The 17,754-nt window shown below is 50.2% G+C and overlaps 1 protein-coding gene across 12 annotated transcripts in view; it reads right to left on the bottom strand.

Annotated features, from left to right (window-relative positions):
- The window catches only part of CD44 (CD44 molecule (Indian blood group)), an 87,283-nt gene extending 72,413 nt beyond the window's left edge, over positions 1-14,870 (bottom strand). For 10 of the 12 annotated variants that reach the window (XM_035012555.1, XM_035012560.1, XM_035012557.1 and 7 more), the window contains exon 1: positions 14,617-14,862. In XM_035012555.1, the coding sequence (XP_034868446.1) occupies positions 14,617-14,683 (67 nt within the window). In that variant the 5' untranslated portion in view covers positions 14,684-14,862. Of the gene's footprint in view, positions 1-14,616 lie in introns of all 12 variants that reach the window. The other 2 variants (XM_035012563.1, XM_035012566.1) reach the window with 2 other exon arrangements.
- Positions 14,871-17,754: the final 2,884 nt, after the last annotated feature.

Raw genomic sequence — 17,754 nt, 5'->3', positions numbered from 1 at the left:
CACTACACTGATCAAAACTGGAGCCCAAGCTCCAATCAACAAAGTGCTCCCCAAAAAAGACCAAGAAACTTCTAATAAAATCAGTGAGATCTGACCCTAAACCCAGGCTTAACATCCAAGATTCCTAAGTAAATTATGAATTTTTTCCCATGGCTTAAAATAACTCTGACATCAAATGACACTTTTTGTTTCCCAGAATTTGGGTTCCTTTGCTCCCCCAACACATACTTCTAAGAGTCTCGTTCAGTAAAATAAATAAATAAATAAAAGTCTCAGCCAGCTTGGAGGGTCTCATGGCTTCCTTTTCACCACTGTCTATTTCAGGGCAGACATGATAAGCCAGCGCTTTCAGAATTTTGAGGAGTAGAACTTTCTTTTCTTGCTGTCTTACTCAGTGAGCCAAGTGTGAGGCAGCCCGAAGAGGGGCAGCCTTGGCTGGAGTTGCCGGTGGGCTTTGAGCCCACCCACCAGACTGCTTCTTGGTCCCGAGCACTGGTGGGGTAGAGAAGTTCAACAACAAGGGCCCCCAAGGAGGTGGGGACATCCTGTAAACACAGTTGCTGCTCTTCATCCCACCGGGCTCCCTTGATGCTCCCGATCAGATGAGGTCTCCCTGTGACAGGCTCTCAAAGACCCTCTGCTTCCTCTCGCAACATACACCCCTGGCATTCCCTAAGGGCATAACCACTTGTTTACTCTCCATCTTCCCAGCTAGATTAGAAGTTCCATGAGAGTAGAAACTGTGTCCCCAGTTCCTGGCAGAACATGAGGCACATGTTACAGTTCAATAAACACGTGTGGTGTGAACGAATGAATCATTTGAAAACCACTGATTATTGACTCAGCTCACAGAACTGCTCAGAAAGGCTGGGCAAAAGCCAGACCGGGTTGCACTGGGCTTTCTGGTTTCCAAACGCTCATTAAGTCAAAAAGGATCGAGATGAACACCAAATATGGATATACAAGGTATGGCACAGGAAACCAGGTCCAAGTACAATAAAGGTGCCAACAGCGTGTAAACACCTACACCATTTCCCATTGTGCCACAAAACGCGGTACCCTTTTAGCTTCCTCTCTTTGTCCGCCCGTCTTCTTGCCAGCCTTGTCTCCTTTAGTGCCTTCCCTCTCTCATCTCAAAGCACGAAATGGAAAGGGTACGGGACCAAGAATCAGAAGACCAGGGTTTTGATTCTAGCTAGTTACATGACCTGGGGCAAGTCACTTACAGTCTTTGAGACGCCCTTCCCTCATCTGTCCAATAAACAAGTGCTCTACAGAATTTCTAGCATCCTTTTCCATTCTGACATGCCATCGTCTTTGGCTTCGAGTCACCAGCCCATGATAAGTTCTCATTTAGGCTCCTCCCTCCCTTTCTCCTTTCCTCCCTCCTTGGATCCACACTTTGGTGCTACTGTAGGGGCCCAGGCCAGCCGGCACTTTCTAAGCCCTAGCAAAGCCTCTAAAACCCCTCCCACCCCTGCCTCCAGTGCTTTTACTGAGTTACCCTAGCAAGGGCACTGTGATTCAACTTGACAGGGCACCGCAGGCCCCTGCCAGCTCGACTGCATCTGCACACCTCGGGACATGGCAAAACCAGGAAGCCTGAGCACATAGCAGGTCTTCCTAGATAAGCACTGCCCAGCAGGGGATGGGAGCTCAGAAGAGATTGGTGAACATTCCGAAGAATACAATTTCAGTGATTGGGGTCAACCAGCAATGGGAGACAGAGATAAAGGTGAAAGTTACCTCCGGTAATAATAGGACCTTGTGGTTCCACATCACGTGCTTTTGCCTCACAGCACAAAACACTTTCACACCAGCAGGCAAAGGTGGAGAGGTCCAGGGGAGGCAGAGGGATTATTATCCCCAGGTGGCTCACACAGTGTATTGAAGCATTAGACAGATAAAGCCAGTAGCCCAAGGTCACACAATTAGGCTTTGACAGGGTGGGAATTAGAGCACAGTATCCTAATCTCACCTGGGGGCTATTTCTAGTAGACTCCTGGTGGAGCCTTTTGTTTATACCTTGGTTCTATCTTATCTTACCTGCCCAGGTAGTGAGCTGCTTTTTCTCTTGGGCATGAGTAGGGGGAAACTTGAGTGTCCCAGGATGGGCTTACCAGCCTGAGCTCAGAATCCAGCCTACTTGACTTGGATGCTGCAAGCTGGACCCAGAAGGGCCAGTCTGTGGAATGCTGGTGCTCTTCGCACTTGGGAGGCCCTGAAGAGCCCCCAGTGGCAGCTGAGAATGCAGAGGCTCCAGGGCTGATAAAAGTTGTAATTAACGTGCACATACAACCCTTTCATCTTCAAAGGCTTTACTCACATCAGCTAGTTATTCTTCCTATCACCCCCATGGGTGAGGCATCATTTTTGTCTTCTCAGTTTGCAGACGGAGAAGCTGATGTGGAGAAGGGGCCTTCTGCCAAGGAGCCTGGCTCTGGTTCAAACAGAGGAGATTCTGGCTCCCAGCATCTAACTTCACTTGGGGTGAACGGGAAAACAGTGCAAATGAATGCTAGGAGAAGGCTCAAGCCACCGAACTCCTCTGGGTAAGAGACTGAATTTATACGCTTCTGGAAGGAGGTGGAGTCTACAGAATGACTTGCTCACTAGATTTGAGTGGCTAACGTCCCAGTTACAGGCAGCTACCAGAAAGGAAAACCAGAACGGTACTGTACTGTATGGCTGTGCTGCAGTGCTGACTCCTCCAGCCCGTGCCCGTGGCAGACATCACTAATGGATCACGGCACCCTCTGCGGCTGAGCCAAGGCTTGGCTTCTTAGCACAGCCCTCCAGGCAGCCTCTAGCAATCGATGGGAGATGTGTGTAAGCTGAGATCTATTTGCTGGATTTGGGGCTGCAGGGCTTGTTTGGGAGTCTCTTCAATTGCCACTCCCCAACCCAGCCAGAGCTGCCCGAGTTTTATCCCAAGCAGGGCGGGAGCAGGTGCCCGCAGGTGCCCCACTTCTGAACTCTGTCTAGCAGCTCCGAAGAGGGTGTCGTGGGAACTTCTCAGGGGCAGAAGAATCGGATCTTGCCAATGGTGCCACTGACACTTGATCACCTGGAATCTGCCCGACGTCATCCCTCACTGTTCCTCAGCTGGGCCTCCTAGTCCCTTGAAACTTTCAGCTCAAGCTCCGCGCTTCCGTGGGTTGCCCTCTCCTCTCCCCCTCTTCGTCCGTCTTCTCTCCCACCCTCATCCACCTCATCCTCAAGTCCCACTCCTTGCACAAAGCCCCCACAGTTGCCGCTCACAGAGCTGTCCGCCTTTCCTCACCTTCCGGCACTTGATGATACGTCATCTTGTAGGGTTCCTTCCCTGTTGGACTTTTCTCCCACCAAACCATAAGCTCTCTGAGGACAGAAACTAGATCTTCCACCTCCCTTGCTTCTTTTCACCGTGCCAGGCACACTACACTTTTCAGTGAGCCGAATTAGTGAGTTCATCACCATGTTACAACTGGAGAAACAGGCAAACCGTGAGGGACGAATCTTGCCCACAGTCCTTCTGTGACTAAGGGGGAGAAATGGCAAACCCCCGCCGGGCTGTACGCGGTTGTCACTTCTCCTAGAAGCGGTGTCTACGGGATGGGCTGGAGGCGCGATGACCAAGCGATAATTGAGGGCATTGCGTACAAGAGAACAGAGCCCTTCTGGTATTTTATTTCAGTTTCTGGTTGGCGGATCCCAAACGGATATGAAATGGGCACACCCAGGATGGATGTGATCTCAGTAAGGACTTTAAGGGACTGACAGAAGGTCAGAACCCTGACAGGGCATTTAGTCCCTGACCCACTTTGGCAAACTCCTAAGTAGTGCCATCTTTAGGACTTCCTTTTTTCCTTGTCTCTCGATCTCTCTCTCTCCCTCCCATCCTTCCTTCTTTCCTTTTCCTGAGCAAAAAGAGCTTCTCTGGGTTTATGAAAAAGAAATAAATATTTTATCAGGAATCTGGAATGTTCTCAGTAGAACCAGCAACTTGCCATCTCAAAGGTCTGCCATGCCCAATGCCTTGGTATATATATAATATATTTGTTTGTTTTGTTTGCCTTTTTTTTTTTTTTTTTTTAGCTTCTCATGGCCACCCTAGTTATTTTCCATAAGATACTACAGCTCACCCTCTACACACTGCTTTGGTTCATTTTGCACCAACATGCTACAGCATTCCCTTAAGGGAAGCTGAGAAATCCACATTACTCATGGAGCTTTGAGAGTAAAGGACATAATCTTTTCTCCTCTTCACAGGTTGGCTTTTCTGATCACTTGAAGGAATGTTTTTTTAAAGTACAGTTTATGGAAAAGGTATTGCATTCAGATCCTGCAGGTAATCCCAGGACTGGCTTCCTGCAGTTTTAGCTGTGTGACTGAGACGTGTTTCTAACTTCTCTGGCCCAAGCTTCTTCATCTGCCCATTCCCAAGTGGTTGAGAGGATTCAATTGAATCCTCTGAACAAAGCACCTTGTTCCTAAGAATCATGCTTCCCCACTGGGGTTTAGAGTATAACTGGGTCAATAGATTTGTTTCTGGCATGGATTAATAATTCACTTCTGACATTTAATACAAACCAGGCATCACTTTTTTTTTTTTTTTGGGCACTGCATTATGGTCATGTTATTCTTTCCATTAAGTTTTATGAGGCTTAGGTGTTCGTGGCCCACAGAGTGGTGGATTTATAGAACATGAGGCCTGGAAAGGATTTTACAGATCAACTAGAATCCAACCCTCTCATTTTATACATGGAAAATTGGAGGTAAATAAGGGTGAAATGTTTGTTCAGCAAAGTAAAATAGAATAATATAATAGTCATTTCTATTCTCGAGGCACCTCTAAGTGCTAGACACTTAGCACGAGACACCACATGCTAAACATTGTTCTAGACATTTAACGTGTGCACACTGTCTGAGCTTTCACTACTCCGAAGCAGCAGATAGGGGAATCAACCTCAGGTCTGGTTCTTTCCACAGCCATTACTCCTTCTACACAGCCCTCCTCCAAAGCCAAACCTCCTCATTACCAGTGCACCACGCGAAATCTCTGATTCCACACAAGTGATCTTTGGAATGGAAGGTTTTTAAACCATTGAAAGAAACAACTTCCTCTTTTTTTAACAGAGTGACCCAAAGCCAATGTCTTTTCTCTAAGTGTCATTGAGAATATGATTTTGAGGCTTGGGTTTTTTTATATAGGAGACCAGATTTGGAAGGAAGTGCTGGGGCATAGAAGCAGACTGACTTAGAGGAAATCAAGATCCCTGTTCTACTGGACAAAACCTAATGAGCTCTGAACCTCGCCCGCCTTGCCTGACATGTCAAACTTCAAGAAAGATATACTCACATTAGGGAGAATGCAGAGAAAAGCAGTTTCAAGGAGGTTTGAGGGTCACTAAAAGAGACACTAGAAAAAAATAAAATTAAAAGGTTTCTATAGATCAAAAAGAAAAAAAAGGGTGAAAAAGAATTAGCCAGAATCTATAAAAATCACAAAAGGCAAATGATAAAGATTGCTTTGCCAAATCTAGAAATTTCATCCATTCAGTCAGTCATCCAGTATTTATTGAGCATCTACTATAATTGGGGAACTGACAATTGGTGGCTGCCGCAATACAAAAATATATGATGTACATAAAACGTGAGCTTTTCCCTAAGGAGCTCCGCTGCTCACCAGCGAAAGAGAACAGATGGCCATACACAGCCCAGAGGCATCCCTTAAACTTCATTCTTCTAGCTAGAGATATGCTCATGGGGGTTTTATGAATTATCAGAGAGAAACAAGACAACAGAGGCCAGTAAAAGTCACTCTGGCGAGCCCGGAGGGACGTACCTGCCCACTAAGGCTGACATTGGGAAGACAACTTGTCCGGCCACAGAAGATCCACAGCCAAGATGAACTTCAGGGCAAGAGATTTCTATGGCAGCATCACTTCCCTCTCCAATGTCTGGTCTACCTCTGTGTCGGTACCTGAACTCTTGTCGGTACCTGAACCTTTGTCTTCCCTTTGCAGGAAAATGTGAGCGTGCAACCAACTGGTGGCTCTGGGGCTGGCTCAGTGACATCACCTGGTCACCTGCAGGCTGTAAGACAGTGTGCAGCTAGTTCTGCTAGACTCTGCTTCCTGAGCCGGATACGCTCAGCCATGCCAACATTTGTGACAGGCAGATAGGAGATCCTCATTTAGTACTTCTGGGGCGTGTGAAGACTGGGGCCAGGGGCCTGCGCAGAAACCACCTTCTAGACCCGAGGCAGGAGACCAGGTGTTGGTTGCGTGGCATTGTTAATTTCTCCTTGGCATCTCAATTTGCATAATGACGAACACCTGCAAGGCTTTACTGTCATCACTCTAATACCTCGGCAGGTTCTCTTTGAGAAAGGAAGTGGTAAAAGATGCTGCCTAGATCCGTGACTGGTGTGTGGGTCCTAGAAGGCCCTGCAGACCTGCTCAAGTGAAATTCAAATGGGTAAGGAATCTGTGATGAATCTCTGAGCCCAGGCCCACAGATGAGGCAGACGTCCCCAGGGGGCTCTGCCTCCACCCTTCCCAGGTGGCTTGTTTCTCAGGCAAAGCACCCAGAGGAAACCCTGCCCATCTCCCCCACCTCCCCATGTACAAGTCATCTGCTGGGCCACACAGAAGCCAGGCCACCTTTAGGTTTAAGCAAGGGCTGGGAAGAAGGGCCCACTTCTAGTATTTGCTCAGTTCCTTATGCCAGGGTGAGTGTAGCCTGATTCCTGACGGCCTCCTCTTTCAGTTCCCTCCCTCTCTCATCATTCTAACTGGTAGAGAGAAGGCCCTGGGGCCAAGGACCCTTGCACTGAGGGCAAACACGTTCCTGCTATTTGACTGACCCCTTTTCCAGCTTTGCCCATTCACGAGCTAAAGTCCTAGATGGTGGAGAAACCCCCCATTAGCAATTTCCACCTCTTGTACCAAGTTATGAAGTGATAATGAACAAACAACTCGATCCACCATCCTTTTCAATCCTACCCCCTTCCCCAACTTCCCATCACATAGAAGAGAGCAAAACTTCTATCCAGGAATCGGAATGAATGAGCTGCTCAGAGTATGAATGGGGAGAATTTTCCATGACAACTTCTTTCTCCTTCATATCTGCAATTCCATCCCCTTCCTCTGGCATCATCTGGAGAAAGGGAGGGCAAGACTAGCTCTGTGGACCTTATGACCCAACCCACACCTGATTTCCAAATGGAGTTTATGAAAACAACCAGAGGACTACCAGGCATCACCACTCGGGTTTCTCGGGGGGCGGGGGGGGCTCTGACATCTTCACATACTGAGAGAAACACAGTAATGCAGTGACTAAGAGCTTGGACCCAGTAGCTGAACCACCTCCGTTGGAATCTCAGCTCCATCACTTACCAGCTCTGTGGCCTTGGACAAGTTACTAAAATTCTCTATGGCTCAGTGTTCTCATATGTAAAACAGGGATAATAATCGCACTACTTCAGAAAGTTGGTGTATGGATTAAACAAGTTAGTATCTAGGAAACAGAGGGGTTAGCGCCCTCTAAGTATTCACTGTCGTTACTAATTGTGCCGATCGTAATCTCAAAAATATACAACTAACTGCAAAGAAACAAGCGCAAAGGGTACAAGAGCTCTCTCTAACTGTCAAGAAAGGTTGTGGGGAAGGAAGATGAACTGACAGACTCCTCCAGAGGAGACTCGCCGTGACACCAGAGCAAATGGGAATAATCTCTCCCCGCCGGAGTTTTGCAATTAACCTTGACTCTCAAAAGCTGAAGACTCGAAGATTTCTGGGGCCTGAGTTTTGCAAATCGCCTCCTCGGTGACTCAGGACCTGTCTGCCCACACTTGCACTCAGGGGGGCCACCTGCCTCGGGTGGACACACCCAGGCAGCCGGAGCATACCATGCTCAGGAAGATCTGGCTTCGGGATGGTCTTTTCCCCCACAAAACCCATCCCTTCATTCCCCGTTTGACTCCCTGTGTCCGAGTGTCCCTGGACAGACGATCCCTGGGGCAGGGGGGCAGGACCTGCCCCAGCTGTGGGCAACTCCAGACTTGGCAAGCTTCTACAGAGAGGAGACACGGTTTACTGTTGCCAGTGTGGCTCCCCAGCAGACAGCAGACTTCGCTGCAGCCTTGCCCCTTCCTGAGCTGCAGGAGACCCACAGAGAAGGTGAGAATCTTCTGTGAAGCTCTTCGGCTTCTCTCCCAGCTGCCACCACCTTCCAAAAGCAGGCATGGTGGGGGAGGGGGGTGATCAGAGGGGTGTTCAAGGAGTCCAACCTCAGGTCAGCATCTCCAAAATAACCAGACCTCCAAGTGGGCCGCTGCTGGGGAGGGTTTTATTTTGAGGCTTAAATTTGGGGGTTGGTGTCATCCTGCCTGGCTCCCACTCCCTTCTTGGCCCCAGAAGCTAGTAACCCTGTCCTGAGGCAGACGTCCCCAGCCACAGCAAGCAGCCACCAAAACCACAAATAGATGGGTGACCTCCCTGTTTGGGCAGACCGAACATGAGCCCTGTGGTGGGCAGCTGACCAGCCCAGCACCGTTCTCACCCCTGGCCTGAGCAAAACAGCCGTCACCACTGTTACCATAGATACACACAGACCTATTTGCTGTCTTACATATGCGGTCCAGCATGCCTCCATATATAGGATCAGGTTATTTCTGTATTCTGGATATTCACTTGAGTTCAACAGTTACTGGGAACTAGGGCCAACCCTTGGATCTGGGACCGCGCACACACGAAACGAATGTGACACAATCCCTGATGTCAGGGGGCTCCCACAGTGCTAGAAGACAGATAAGAGAGAGCATGTCGGGTTTTGGGGTTTCCCCCTTTGAGAAGCGAGAAAGTCATTAGTGCCCCTTGGCCCCCAAAGTGAAAAAGGCTTCCCTGCATGATTTTACTGCACAGCTTCAAGGCTAATTAATTTTAGCCCTGCGAGGCTAGGGGGCCCCTACTAGCCCGATGGGGCCCTATGAGAAGCAGATACCACATTGTCAGAGGTGAGCTTACTAGAGTGGCTGCCATCCTACGACCCCAGATTCTCAACGTGAGGTGACTTTACCCACCACCACCACCAATTTGGCAATGTCTGGAGGCATTTGGGGTTGTCCCAACTTGAGTGGGGCAGTGCACGACCCGAATCTAGTATGTGGAAGCCAGAGATACATGGCCAGCCGGTACCCAGGAAACCACATAGCACATCGCACGCTAGCTACTCAGGGGCGAGGGCCGTGGCCTTCTGACAGGGAGCCCCCCAGTGCCTACCTAGCTGGCGCGGTGAGTGGGCACTGCGAAAATGTTTGTTGACTCTCTAGGCTGGTTAACTAACGTATTCGAGAGTGGGTAGATAAATAGCAGGGTAAAGAAAGAGTCACACCCTGTTTCCATTCCCGCTTCTTCATAGATTCAAATCCTATCTTGTTCTTACTGCCACCTCTTCTCCCTTGATTCCTCCAGCCTTCCTTGCGGGTTGTCAGCTCAACAATGCCATTAGCCTGTCAGTCAGGTGCACTGTGTTCTATACATAAAACCACAAGGTTTTTGGCCAAAGGTGCCAGTCTCATCCATGCAATTCCCCTGTAGTACCCAGCACAGTGTGGGACCCACAGAAGACACCTGATACATGCTTAAGGATTGACCAGCAATTAGGGGTAGATGCATGGGCTCAGACACATAAAGACTTACAAACACACCCACAATGTGTGTATGCCTACGTCCCGCCAGCAAGAATCAAATAGGTAGCTTGTCTTGGTACTTCACATAGTGGGGTGATCAGGAAGTGGAGAGCAGAGGAATATGAAATATTGCTCCCCAATATTTCTGCATGTTTTCTGAACCAAATGTCAATTTAATCGGACCCTAGACTGATGAAGGCATTGTAAAGCTGTGAATGCATTTATGTGAAACGTCTTGCAAAGTTTTTGACTCCTAATCACACGAAGCCATACACTCATTGGTAGAAAAATATAGAGACCCTTAGTCAAAATATATACTATGCGTCAATTGGTAGAGTGTTTGCACATTGGAAATCCTGACTTTCCTGGGAAATTTGGCATGCACAATCACTTTATCCATGCCAAGCCAGATTCCACAACCACAAACTAGAAAACACCCCTTCCTAACACTGTCAGGTTGGTCTGGCTTCCCAAACCCTTGATGGCCAGCTTTGGGGGGAGGACGCAATTTAAGAAAAACTTCAACTTACCAAGGGAGTGAAAAGTGGGGTTCGAATTTAAGGTAGGAGGCAGTAGCCTACCCTGATGATTCTAAAGAACACTGGTGTGCTTCCTATTAAATGGCAGAGACACAAAGGAAATTGAGTCATCAGCTTCTTGCTGTGCAATCCCCCAGAATTTCTTTCTGAAGCAGAAAAGATCCCCTTTGAGAACCATGCTTTGTCTGACAGCATCTGCCATGCTTCTGCTCACTCTGCACAAGAGTCACTTCCTTTTCAGGCTCTGGGTGGAGCTGGCTGAACTGAGGGGCTGGGGAGACTGCAGCCTCTGTCTCAGCCCTAGCTGAGCCCCGGCCCCAGCCCAGAGTGGTCCCAGCCCCAGCCCAACACAGCCCAGCCACAGCCTTGGCAGAGCCCAGCCCTAGCCACAGCCAGGACCCACTGCTGGGGAAGCCCAGCTTACCTCCCACCACCTCAACTGTGTCAGGGAACCCCAGCTTAGAACCATCAGCCTGGACACCATAGACTGATTTGAAATCTCACTTGGGTGGTCGCCTATCACCTCGAGCTCCATACTGGCTTTCTGTTCAAGATCCTTGACTTTTGTAGAAAACCACGTCAGCCCACCACCTGGGTCCTCAAGGCTTTCCCTCGCTGGGCCACGTACAACCTGCCAAACACCGGGGGCCTCCACGGAGCGTGTGATGAGGGTCCTGCTGGGTTAATGCATCTAAATTGCTTGCAGGTTAGGGTGAGGAACTCTGCAGGGGTTCTTCCTTAATTTTCAGGCAGAGGGCATTGCCCTAACTTGTCTCTTAGATGAGGAGCAGCCTCTCCCTTTTTTCCCAAGCCTGCAAATGAGAGCATGTCTAGAAGGGCAGCTGAACTCTGATAAGGCAATTGACTTATTTTAGTAACAAATAACTAGGTTGGGCATCTCTTGACAGCTGTGGCCAAGCCTGGGGAGACACAGTCCAGGGTAGGGCAGGGTAGGGCAGCCAAGAGTCCACAGCCTGCCAGGTGGGGGAGTGAGAAGCCATTCACACCAGGCTTCACGTTAGCTGGTCACATGGGACAGGGAGGGAATCACATACACACACAACTCCCCAAGTAATGAATCAAAGGAGCATAAGCATTGGAGTCTAACACTCCAACGTTAGACAACGGGAAACCCCAACTCCACCATTTACTAGCTGTGTGTCCTTGTCATGCCGCCTCCCTGAGCCTCCATTTCTTCATCTAGAAAATGGGGTTAAGAAAGTGCTAACCATATACAGGACTGTCATGAGGCTTATATAGAAGAACATATTCAACCCCCCTGGCTGAATACCTGGCACAGAGCTGATGCTCCCTAAATGGCATTTCCTGGGACTTACCACTCTTCCTTGCCGTAGCAGTGCGAGGCTTCGAGAAGCAACTTTGCTTTGTGGTAAGAAGTATATATCATTATTCTTTTATTAAACTCAAACTGGATATATTGTAGGGTAAAATAAAAAATGTAGTGAATGTTTAATGTAGCATTTAAGGTGTGAAACTAGTGTTTTGTCCACTGCAGGGGTGGGGCGGGGAGGGGGCGCTCATTACCGTCCTGGATGATAGGGGTGTTTCAGAGACCCGTGGCTGGAAAAGGTCTGGCCCTCAGTCTGTCTGCAAGAGGGAAAGTCACCCCTCCCTCTTTTTCAGGATCTGTTTCCTCCATGGGAAAAAGGAGGGTTTCTCTAAATGGTCCTTGGAGTCCCCATTGCTGAGTCTACGGCAATGAGTCAAGAAATATTTCTTGAATGAATAGAAGGGGATCTGTCATAAGTTAAGAATTTCATGCTGCCTATGCTGCTCCTGCGTGGGGCAATTTGGAAGAAAATGGAACCCTTTCCTACTGGTTGCCAGCCTCAGGCACACCTACTTGGCCCTGAGCCTTGGCAGGAAATAAGATGCCCAATGTCTATCTGGGGAACAACTGAATTAATTGATGTTAACCCCAGCAGTGATGGATTTCTTGCTTCTCCACCTGGGAAGACAAAGCCCAAGCCCTGACTCCCAGGAAGAGGGGTCTCTCATGCTCGCAGGGAGCAGAAGGGCCCCCAGCCACCCCCAAGCTCCGGAGCTCTCAGATGCACCCCTCTTTCTCAACACCAGGGGCACAATTCCCAAGCAGTGAGGAGAGGAGGAGGGGAAATGTGGGAGGGCTCATCCCCTTGCCCTCCACCCCCGGTACCCAGGGCCACTTTCTTCCCCCTGCATATGACACCGAATTCAAAGTGTCTATTCTCCAACTTAGTTTCTGGGTCCAATGTTGGCCATTTCTTTATTTTTTGCTTTCCGGATGGAGGATGGAGCCCTTCTTCCTCCCCAAATTTTGCTCCTTTCCAAAGTTTCCTTGTCTTTTGGGGGCCTCCCTCCTTACTAACCCCCCACACTGGGGGACTAGGGCAAAGGTACTGCCCACACCCCCGCCCCAGCTCCTCTTCCTCCTTCCCCTCTCTCCCTGCCCAGCGGAGCTGCTAAGTCACGTCTCCCTTCCAAGTCTCAGTTCCCTCCAAACAACGTTATAAGCACATGAAAGCCAAGCCCCTGGCACTTTTTCATGCTTCCTCCAAATGATGCTGCCCCAAAGGACCATGAAAACGCGGGGCAGGAGTGAGCCTTCTGGTCTCCGGGAGAACCTCAAGGGTCAGGACAGCATCAAATATTTGGGGATGGGGCCCTTCAGAAGAATCAGGGAGACTGGTTGGAAGGAGTCAGAAATCAGGATCCTCAGAAACAAAGCAGAAGACATCACTGGAAGGTAATACACAAAGAAACTTCCCTGGAGCTCCCAGGGAAGGGCGGACCCAGGGCTCTCCCTGCACCCCAGATTTTCTCTTCTCTGGCATCCCGAGCATTTTTGCCTTTCAAGGGCTTGTTGGGAGCTCAGTTCGCCTTGGAAGCCTCCTCGAAGGCCTCTGGTCCACCTCAACCCTCTGTCCCCAAACTCTTTCCAAGTATGTCTGGGCCATACATACAGTCTAACATATTCCCACTAAGCATAGGCTCATGGACCTAAGTTCACATGCGCACCAATCCTTCTGGCTGTGTGAAAACTGACAAGTTACTTAATTTCTCTGAGCCTCGGTTTGTTTCCCTCCTGTAAAACAGGGCTAGTAATAGGACACTGCTCACTGCTTTACCGTGAGCATAAAATAAGGTTAATGCTTGTAAAGATTCAGCACAGCGCCCAGCACCGTGAAAGTGTACAGCAAACGGGGGCTGGTGTTGGCATTTCTTCTATTAGTATGATTATTATCATCATTTTTATTTCTGTTTCATGAATCTAAATCTTCGATCCTCACTTAGCCCCAGCCTAAAGTACCCAGGTAAGACTGTGTCTTTACTTTCTTGGTACCCCAGAGTGGGGTTTAATAAATACTTGCTGAGTAGAATTAACCATAGGCTGAGCTGTCTTAATGACCCAGCTGGCACTTCTTAAAAGAAAAACCAATTTTGCTAGCAATAAGCAAATCAGCCATGTAATTATCTGTACGCATATAGACAAAGGGAAGGAATGCTTGGAGTTCAATCTCACCAGAATACCTAACATGCCGCCACCCACTCCAAAGCCACTGAAGATACAGACCCTGTTTGGTTGGGGTACTGTTAGCCCCAGCTCCAGGGTCCCTAACACCACCCCGATGCCCAGGCTCCCCTCCCTGCTCTGAGGCTGCCAGGCAGGGAATGTGAGCCACATTACTGTCTGGATTTCCCCTAACTGATTGGCAGAAGCAGGAGGTTTGCAAGGACTGAGTAGCTGGCTCAGTCACTGCCTTTCCTCCTCACAGTCCCTGCCCGAGGCTGGCACCTCGTGGAAACCCAGAACCTCACAGAGCTGGTTCAAGTTCCCACAAGTGCTGGATAGGCAGTGACTGGAGCCAACTGTAAGAGCTTTGGAACCCAGGCGCAGTGGGGAGCTGCAGGGCGCCCGCACCCCTTTCTGGAAAGCTCATTGCCACCAGCCGTCCCACCACCATCTCTCCGGCCACCTGGCCAACAGCCCCTGCCCCGCCTAGCTCGGCCCTGCCCGGCCACAGCCCAGCCAGGCTCCCAGCGCCCTTGGGCGCACGAGCCTGTTCGTCCAGACACCGGTTGCGCGCACCCAGGAGTACAGTTACTTTCTGCCTTGTGCTCCGGCCCCAGCGACCTCACCCCAAACCGCGCGCCGGCAGCCTGCGCAGCCAACTTTTCCTCGCTCTTTTTCTTTTCCTTTCAGCAAAACGGTGCTTCCCCCCAGCACACTCTCCAAGGGCTTAGCGCAAATCCTAGCCCCGCTCTCCTGAGCCAAATCCACGCGGCTCGCCGCCCACTCGCCTCCGGCCCCCGGTCCCCGGGGCCAATTCAGCCAGGTGGCTGCTGGGTCCCTCCGGGCTGCCCCGGCCACTCCCTCCTGCTGCCCCCCGCGGCACTCACCGATCTGCGCCAGGCTCAGCTGCAGGAGGCACAGTCCCCAAGCTAAGCGCCCCCAAAACTTGTCCATGGTGCGAGCGAACCGAGAGAGCGAGCGCGGGGCTGCCGGAGGGTCCAGTGCGCTGGGCGGGGGCCGGCGGAACACGGGGCGAGCGGGCCGGACCGAACCTATCAGGGGCTGGGGGTCCGGCTGGGCAATGAGGGCGCCTGGGAAGTTGGGTGCAGTTTTTATTCAAGGGCTGAAAGAGTGACCTAAGAGGGAGGAGGGAGCGAGCGCAGGACACACCCAAGCGAGGGGGCTGTGACTAAGCAGCCGGCAGAGGTTTAAAGACGCAGCAGCCCTCCCCTGCGCTGGCCCTTCCGCCCCCGCCCTGAGCTCGCCCGAGACCGTAAATGGGGGCGGCCTGGGCGGGCGCCCGGAGGGCCGGGGTGCCCCTGCGCCCCGGGACGCCCCGGTGTCTGCTCCCCGCCCGCTGGGAGGGCGGCCTCAGGCCCCTCAAGGGGGATGACTGGGTCCGGAAACCTAGCCGCCTCAGGTTCAGCCTCCGACCCCTCCTCTCTGCTGAGTTTCTCTGTGAATCGGGCTGGGGAGTGATGTCTCTGGGTTTCAGAGGCAGTTGGATATTCTGGGAGAAGAGATGGCCTCCTGGCGAGGAGGTCCTGCATGGGTAGGGGTGCTCCCGTGCTCACGGGGGGCAGGAGGGGTCAGGAGTTTGTGGTTCTTCCCAGGGGGAGAGGACGAGCTCCTTCTTCCCCTGAAAGAGAAGTGAAGTTCTCCTGGCTCTGGTGGAGTTTTGCTTTTTATCAGGGCTGCTCAGAGAAAGCTAAGGATGACCAATCTTGGGGCTGCTAGTTCCTTCCTCCAACCCATGTGTCAGCTTCCAGTCCCAGGCTGGCACGTGGGTCCATCCACCCATTCATCCATCCAGTCACCCATACTCATTCATTTCCCCAAACATCCTTCCACCTGCCTATTCACCTGTCTACCCATCTTTCCTCACACCCCTCCAGGGCTCACACATCTACCCATCCTCCCTTCCATCCACTTATCCAACCACACATCCTTTCTTCCTCCCTTCCATCCATCCAATCATCCACCCATCCATCCAACCACTTATTCTTCTGATCACCCTCCCATACAACTGCTCCTCCACCTTCCCATACATCCTTTTCCACGTGTCTTCATAAACCTACATCCATCCATGTACTGTCCTCTTCTCCAGCCAGCCAGCCACATTGGTTCATCAGTGGATCTATCCATCGGCCGTCCACCCATCATCCACATATCCATTCACCATTTTCTCCAACCTCACATCCACCATACATCCACCCATCCTCTCTTGCTCCTGTTTAGACTCCTATCTATGCAAACATTAATCCATTTTCCCTCCTCCATCCTAACCAATACATCTCAGAAAGGGAAGGAAGATTGTCCTATTCTTCAGGAGAGGCATTTTGAGTTAGAAAAATCATTCTTTGCATTATAATTTCATATCTACCTATAACATATGGTGATTTCATATTTGAAAATCAAAAGCAGTATTTATTGTTGATGTGGACCACCAAAAGTGTAGCTGAATGGCCTTCTTGCCCGGTTGGGGTACACAGAAAAAGGTAATGTTGTCAGTGACCATGGCAAGATCCTGAAGGAGCCATTATAGAATTTCTGAGCCAGAGCAATTCCCTTTTAATTTTGTTATTTATGGGAAGAAATTGAAAAATTGAGAGAAAGTGCATGCAGCCATCCTTTATTCATCAAACATGTAGTGAGTGCTCAGGGGTATCAAGATAAGTAAGATCTGCCCTATCTTCAGGGGCCCCACAGTTTGGTAGAGAATCAGACTCACAAGCCGGCTGTTAGCACATAATAGGAAATGCGCTGCAAAATACCCATGAGCAGAGTGCTAGCCATCCTAGAGAAGAGAGTCCCACCCTTTCCTGGGGGAACACCAGGGGGGCTTCACAGTGGAGGTGATATTTGAGCCAGGTCTTAAAGGAGGAGGAGGAATTCTTCAGAAAAACTGCAAGGACAAGGCATCCACCATCCATGGGCAGTACTCTGCAGTGACTAATAGCAAGGATTCAGGAGCCAGAGTGCCTGGCTTCATACCTTGCCTTGGTGACCTTAAACAAGTAAATTAGCCTCTCTGTGCCTCAGTTGTCTCATGTCTAACATGGGGTTAAATAACAGTATCTACTTCATAGACTTGGGGAAGATTAAATGACTCAAACGTCCTGCACTTATTAAGCCCTAGATATATGTATGTATATGCATATAGTAAGCACCATAGATGTGTTTGTTATTATGACTAAAAGCAAATTTGTGAGTGAGTGCAGAAAAGTGAAAGCACATGACTTGTTCAGGCAATGGAGAGCAGTTTACAGTGGCTTGAATATTCGAATAGATGAAGATGTTGAGAGGAGGACAGCAAACAGGTGGCCCCGGCTCAGGTCATTGACTGTGCCCGGGAGTTTGAACTTGACCCTTAGGAAATAGGGAGCCAATATAAGTTTAATTATTGTTGTTGTTGTTGTTGTTGCTGCTGCTGTTATTATTGTTCCTACTATTATTATTGTGCTAAGATACACCTAAAGTAAGAGTTCCCTTTCAACCAGCCGGTAGCCCTCAGGACATTTACAGAATTGCTCTTGGCCAGGCTTGGCCCACTCTGGCTGCCATAGCTGAATACCACAGATGGGGGGCTTAAACAACACATAGTTATTTCTCACTGTTCGGGAGGCTGGGAAGTCCCAGATCAGGGGGCCAGCAGGGCTGGATTCTGCTGACAACACTCTTCCTGGTTTGCAGATGGTTGTCTTCTATCTTCACGTGGTGGGGAGGGACAGAGACCGAGAGGGAGGGAGACAGAGAGGGGGGTGGAGACAATGAGAGAGGAAGGGAGAGGGAGAGAGGGAGGGAGAGACGGAGACTGAGACTGAGCCCGGGCAGAGGAGGGGGCAAGCTTGCTCCCGTGTCCTTCTCATAAAGGCACTAATCCCATTCATAAGGGCTCCACCCCCCGGACCTAATTACCTCTCAAAGTCCCTACCCCCAAGTACCATCTCACTGGGGGTTAAGAATCCAAAATGTATGGGGCGCCTGGGTGGCTCAGTCGTTAAGCGTCTGCCTTCGGCTCAGGT

The sequence above is a fragment of the Mirounga leonina genome, unplaced genomic scaffold (assembly GCF_011800145.1).
Source record: "Mirounga leonina isolate KUSES-001 unplaced genomic scaffold, KU_Mleo_1.0 Mir_166, whole genome shotgun sequence".
Classification (NCBI taxonomy): Eukaryota; Metazoa; Chordata; class Mammalia; order Carnivora; family Phocidae; genus Mirounga; species Mirounga leonina.
Note: the sequence above shows the minus strand (reverse complement) of the source record. Positions and strands in the feature narration are given on the sequence as shown.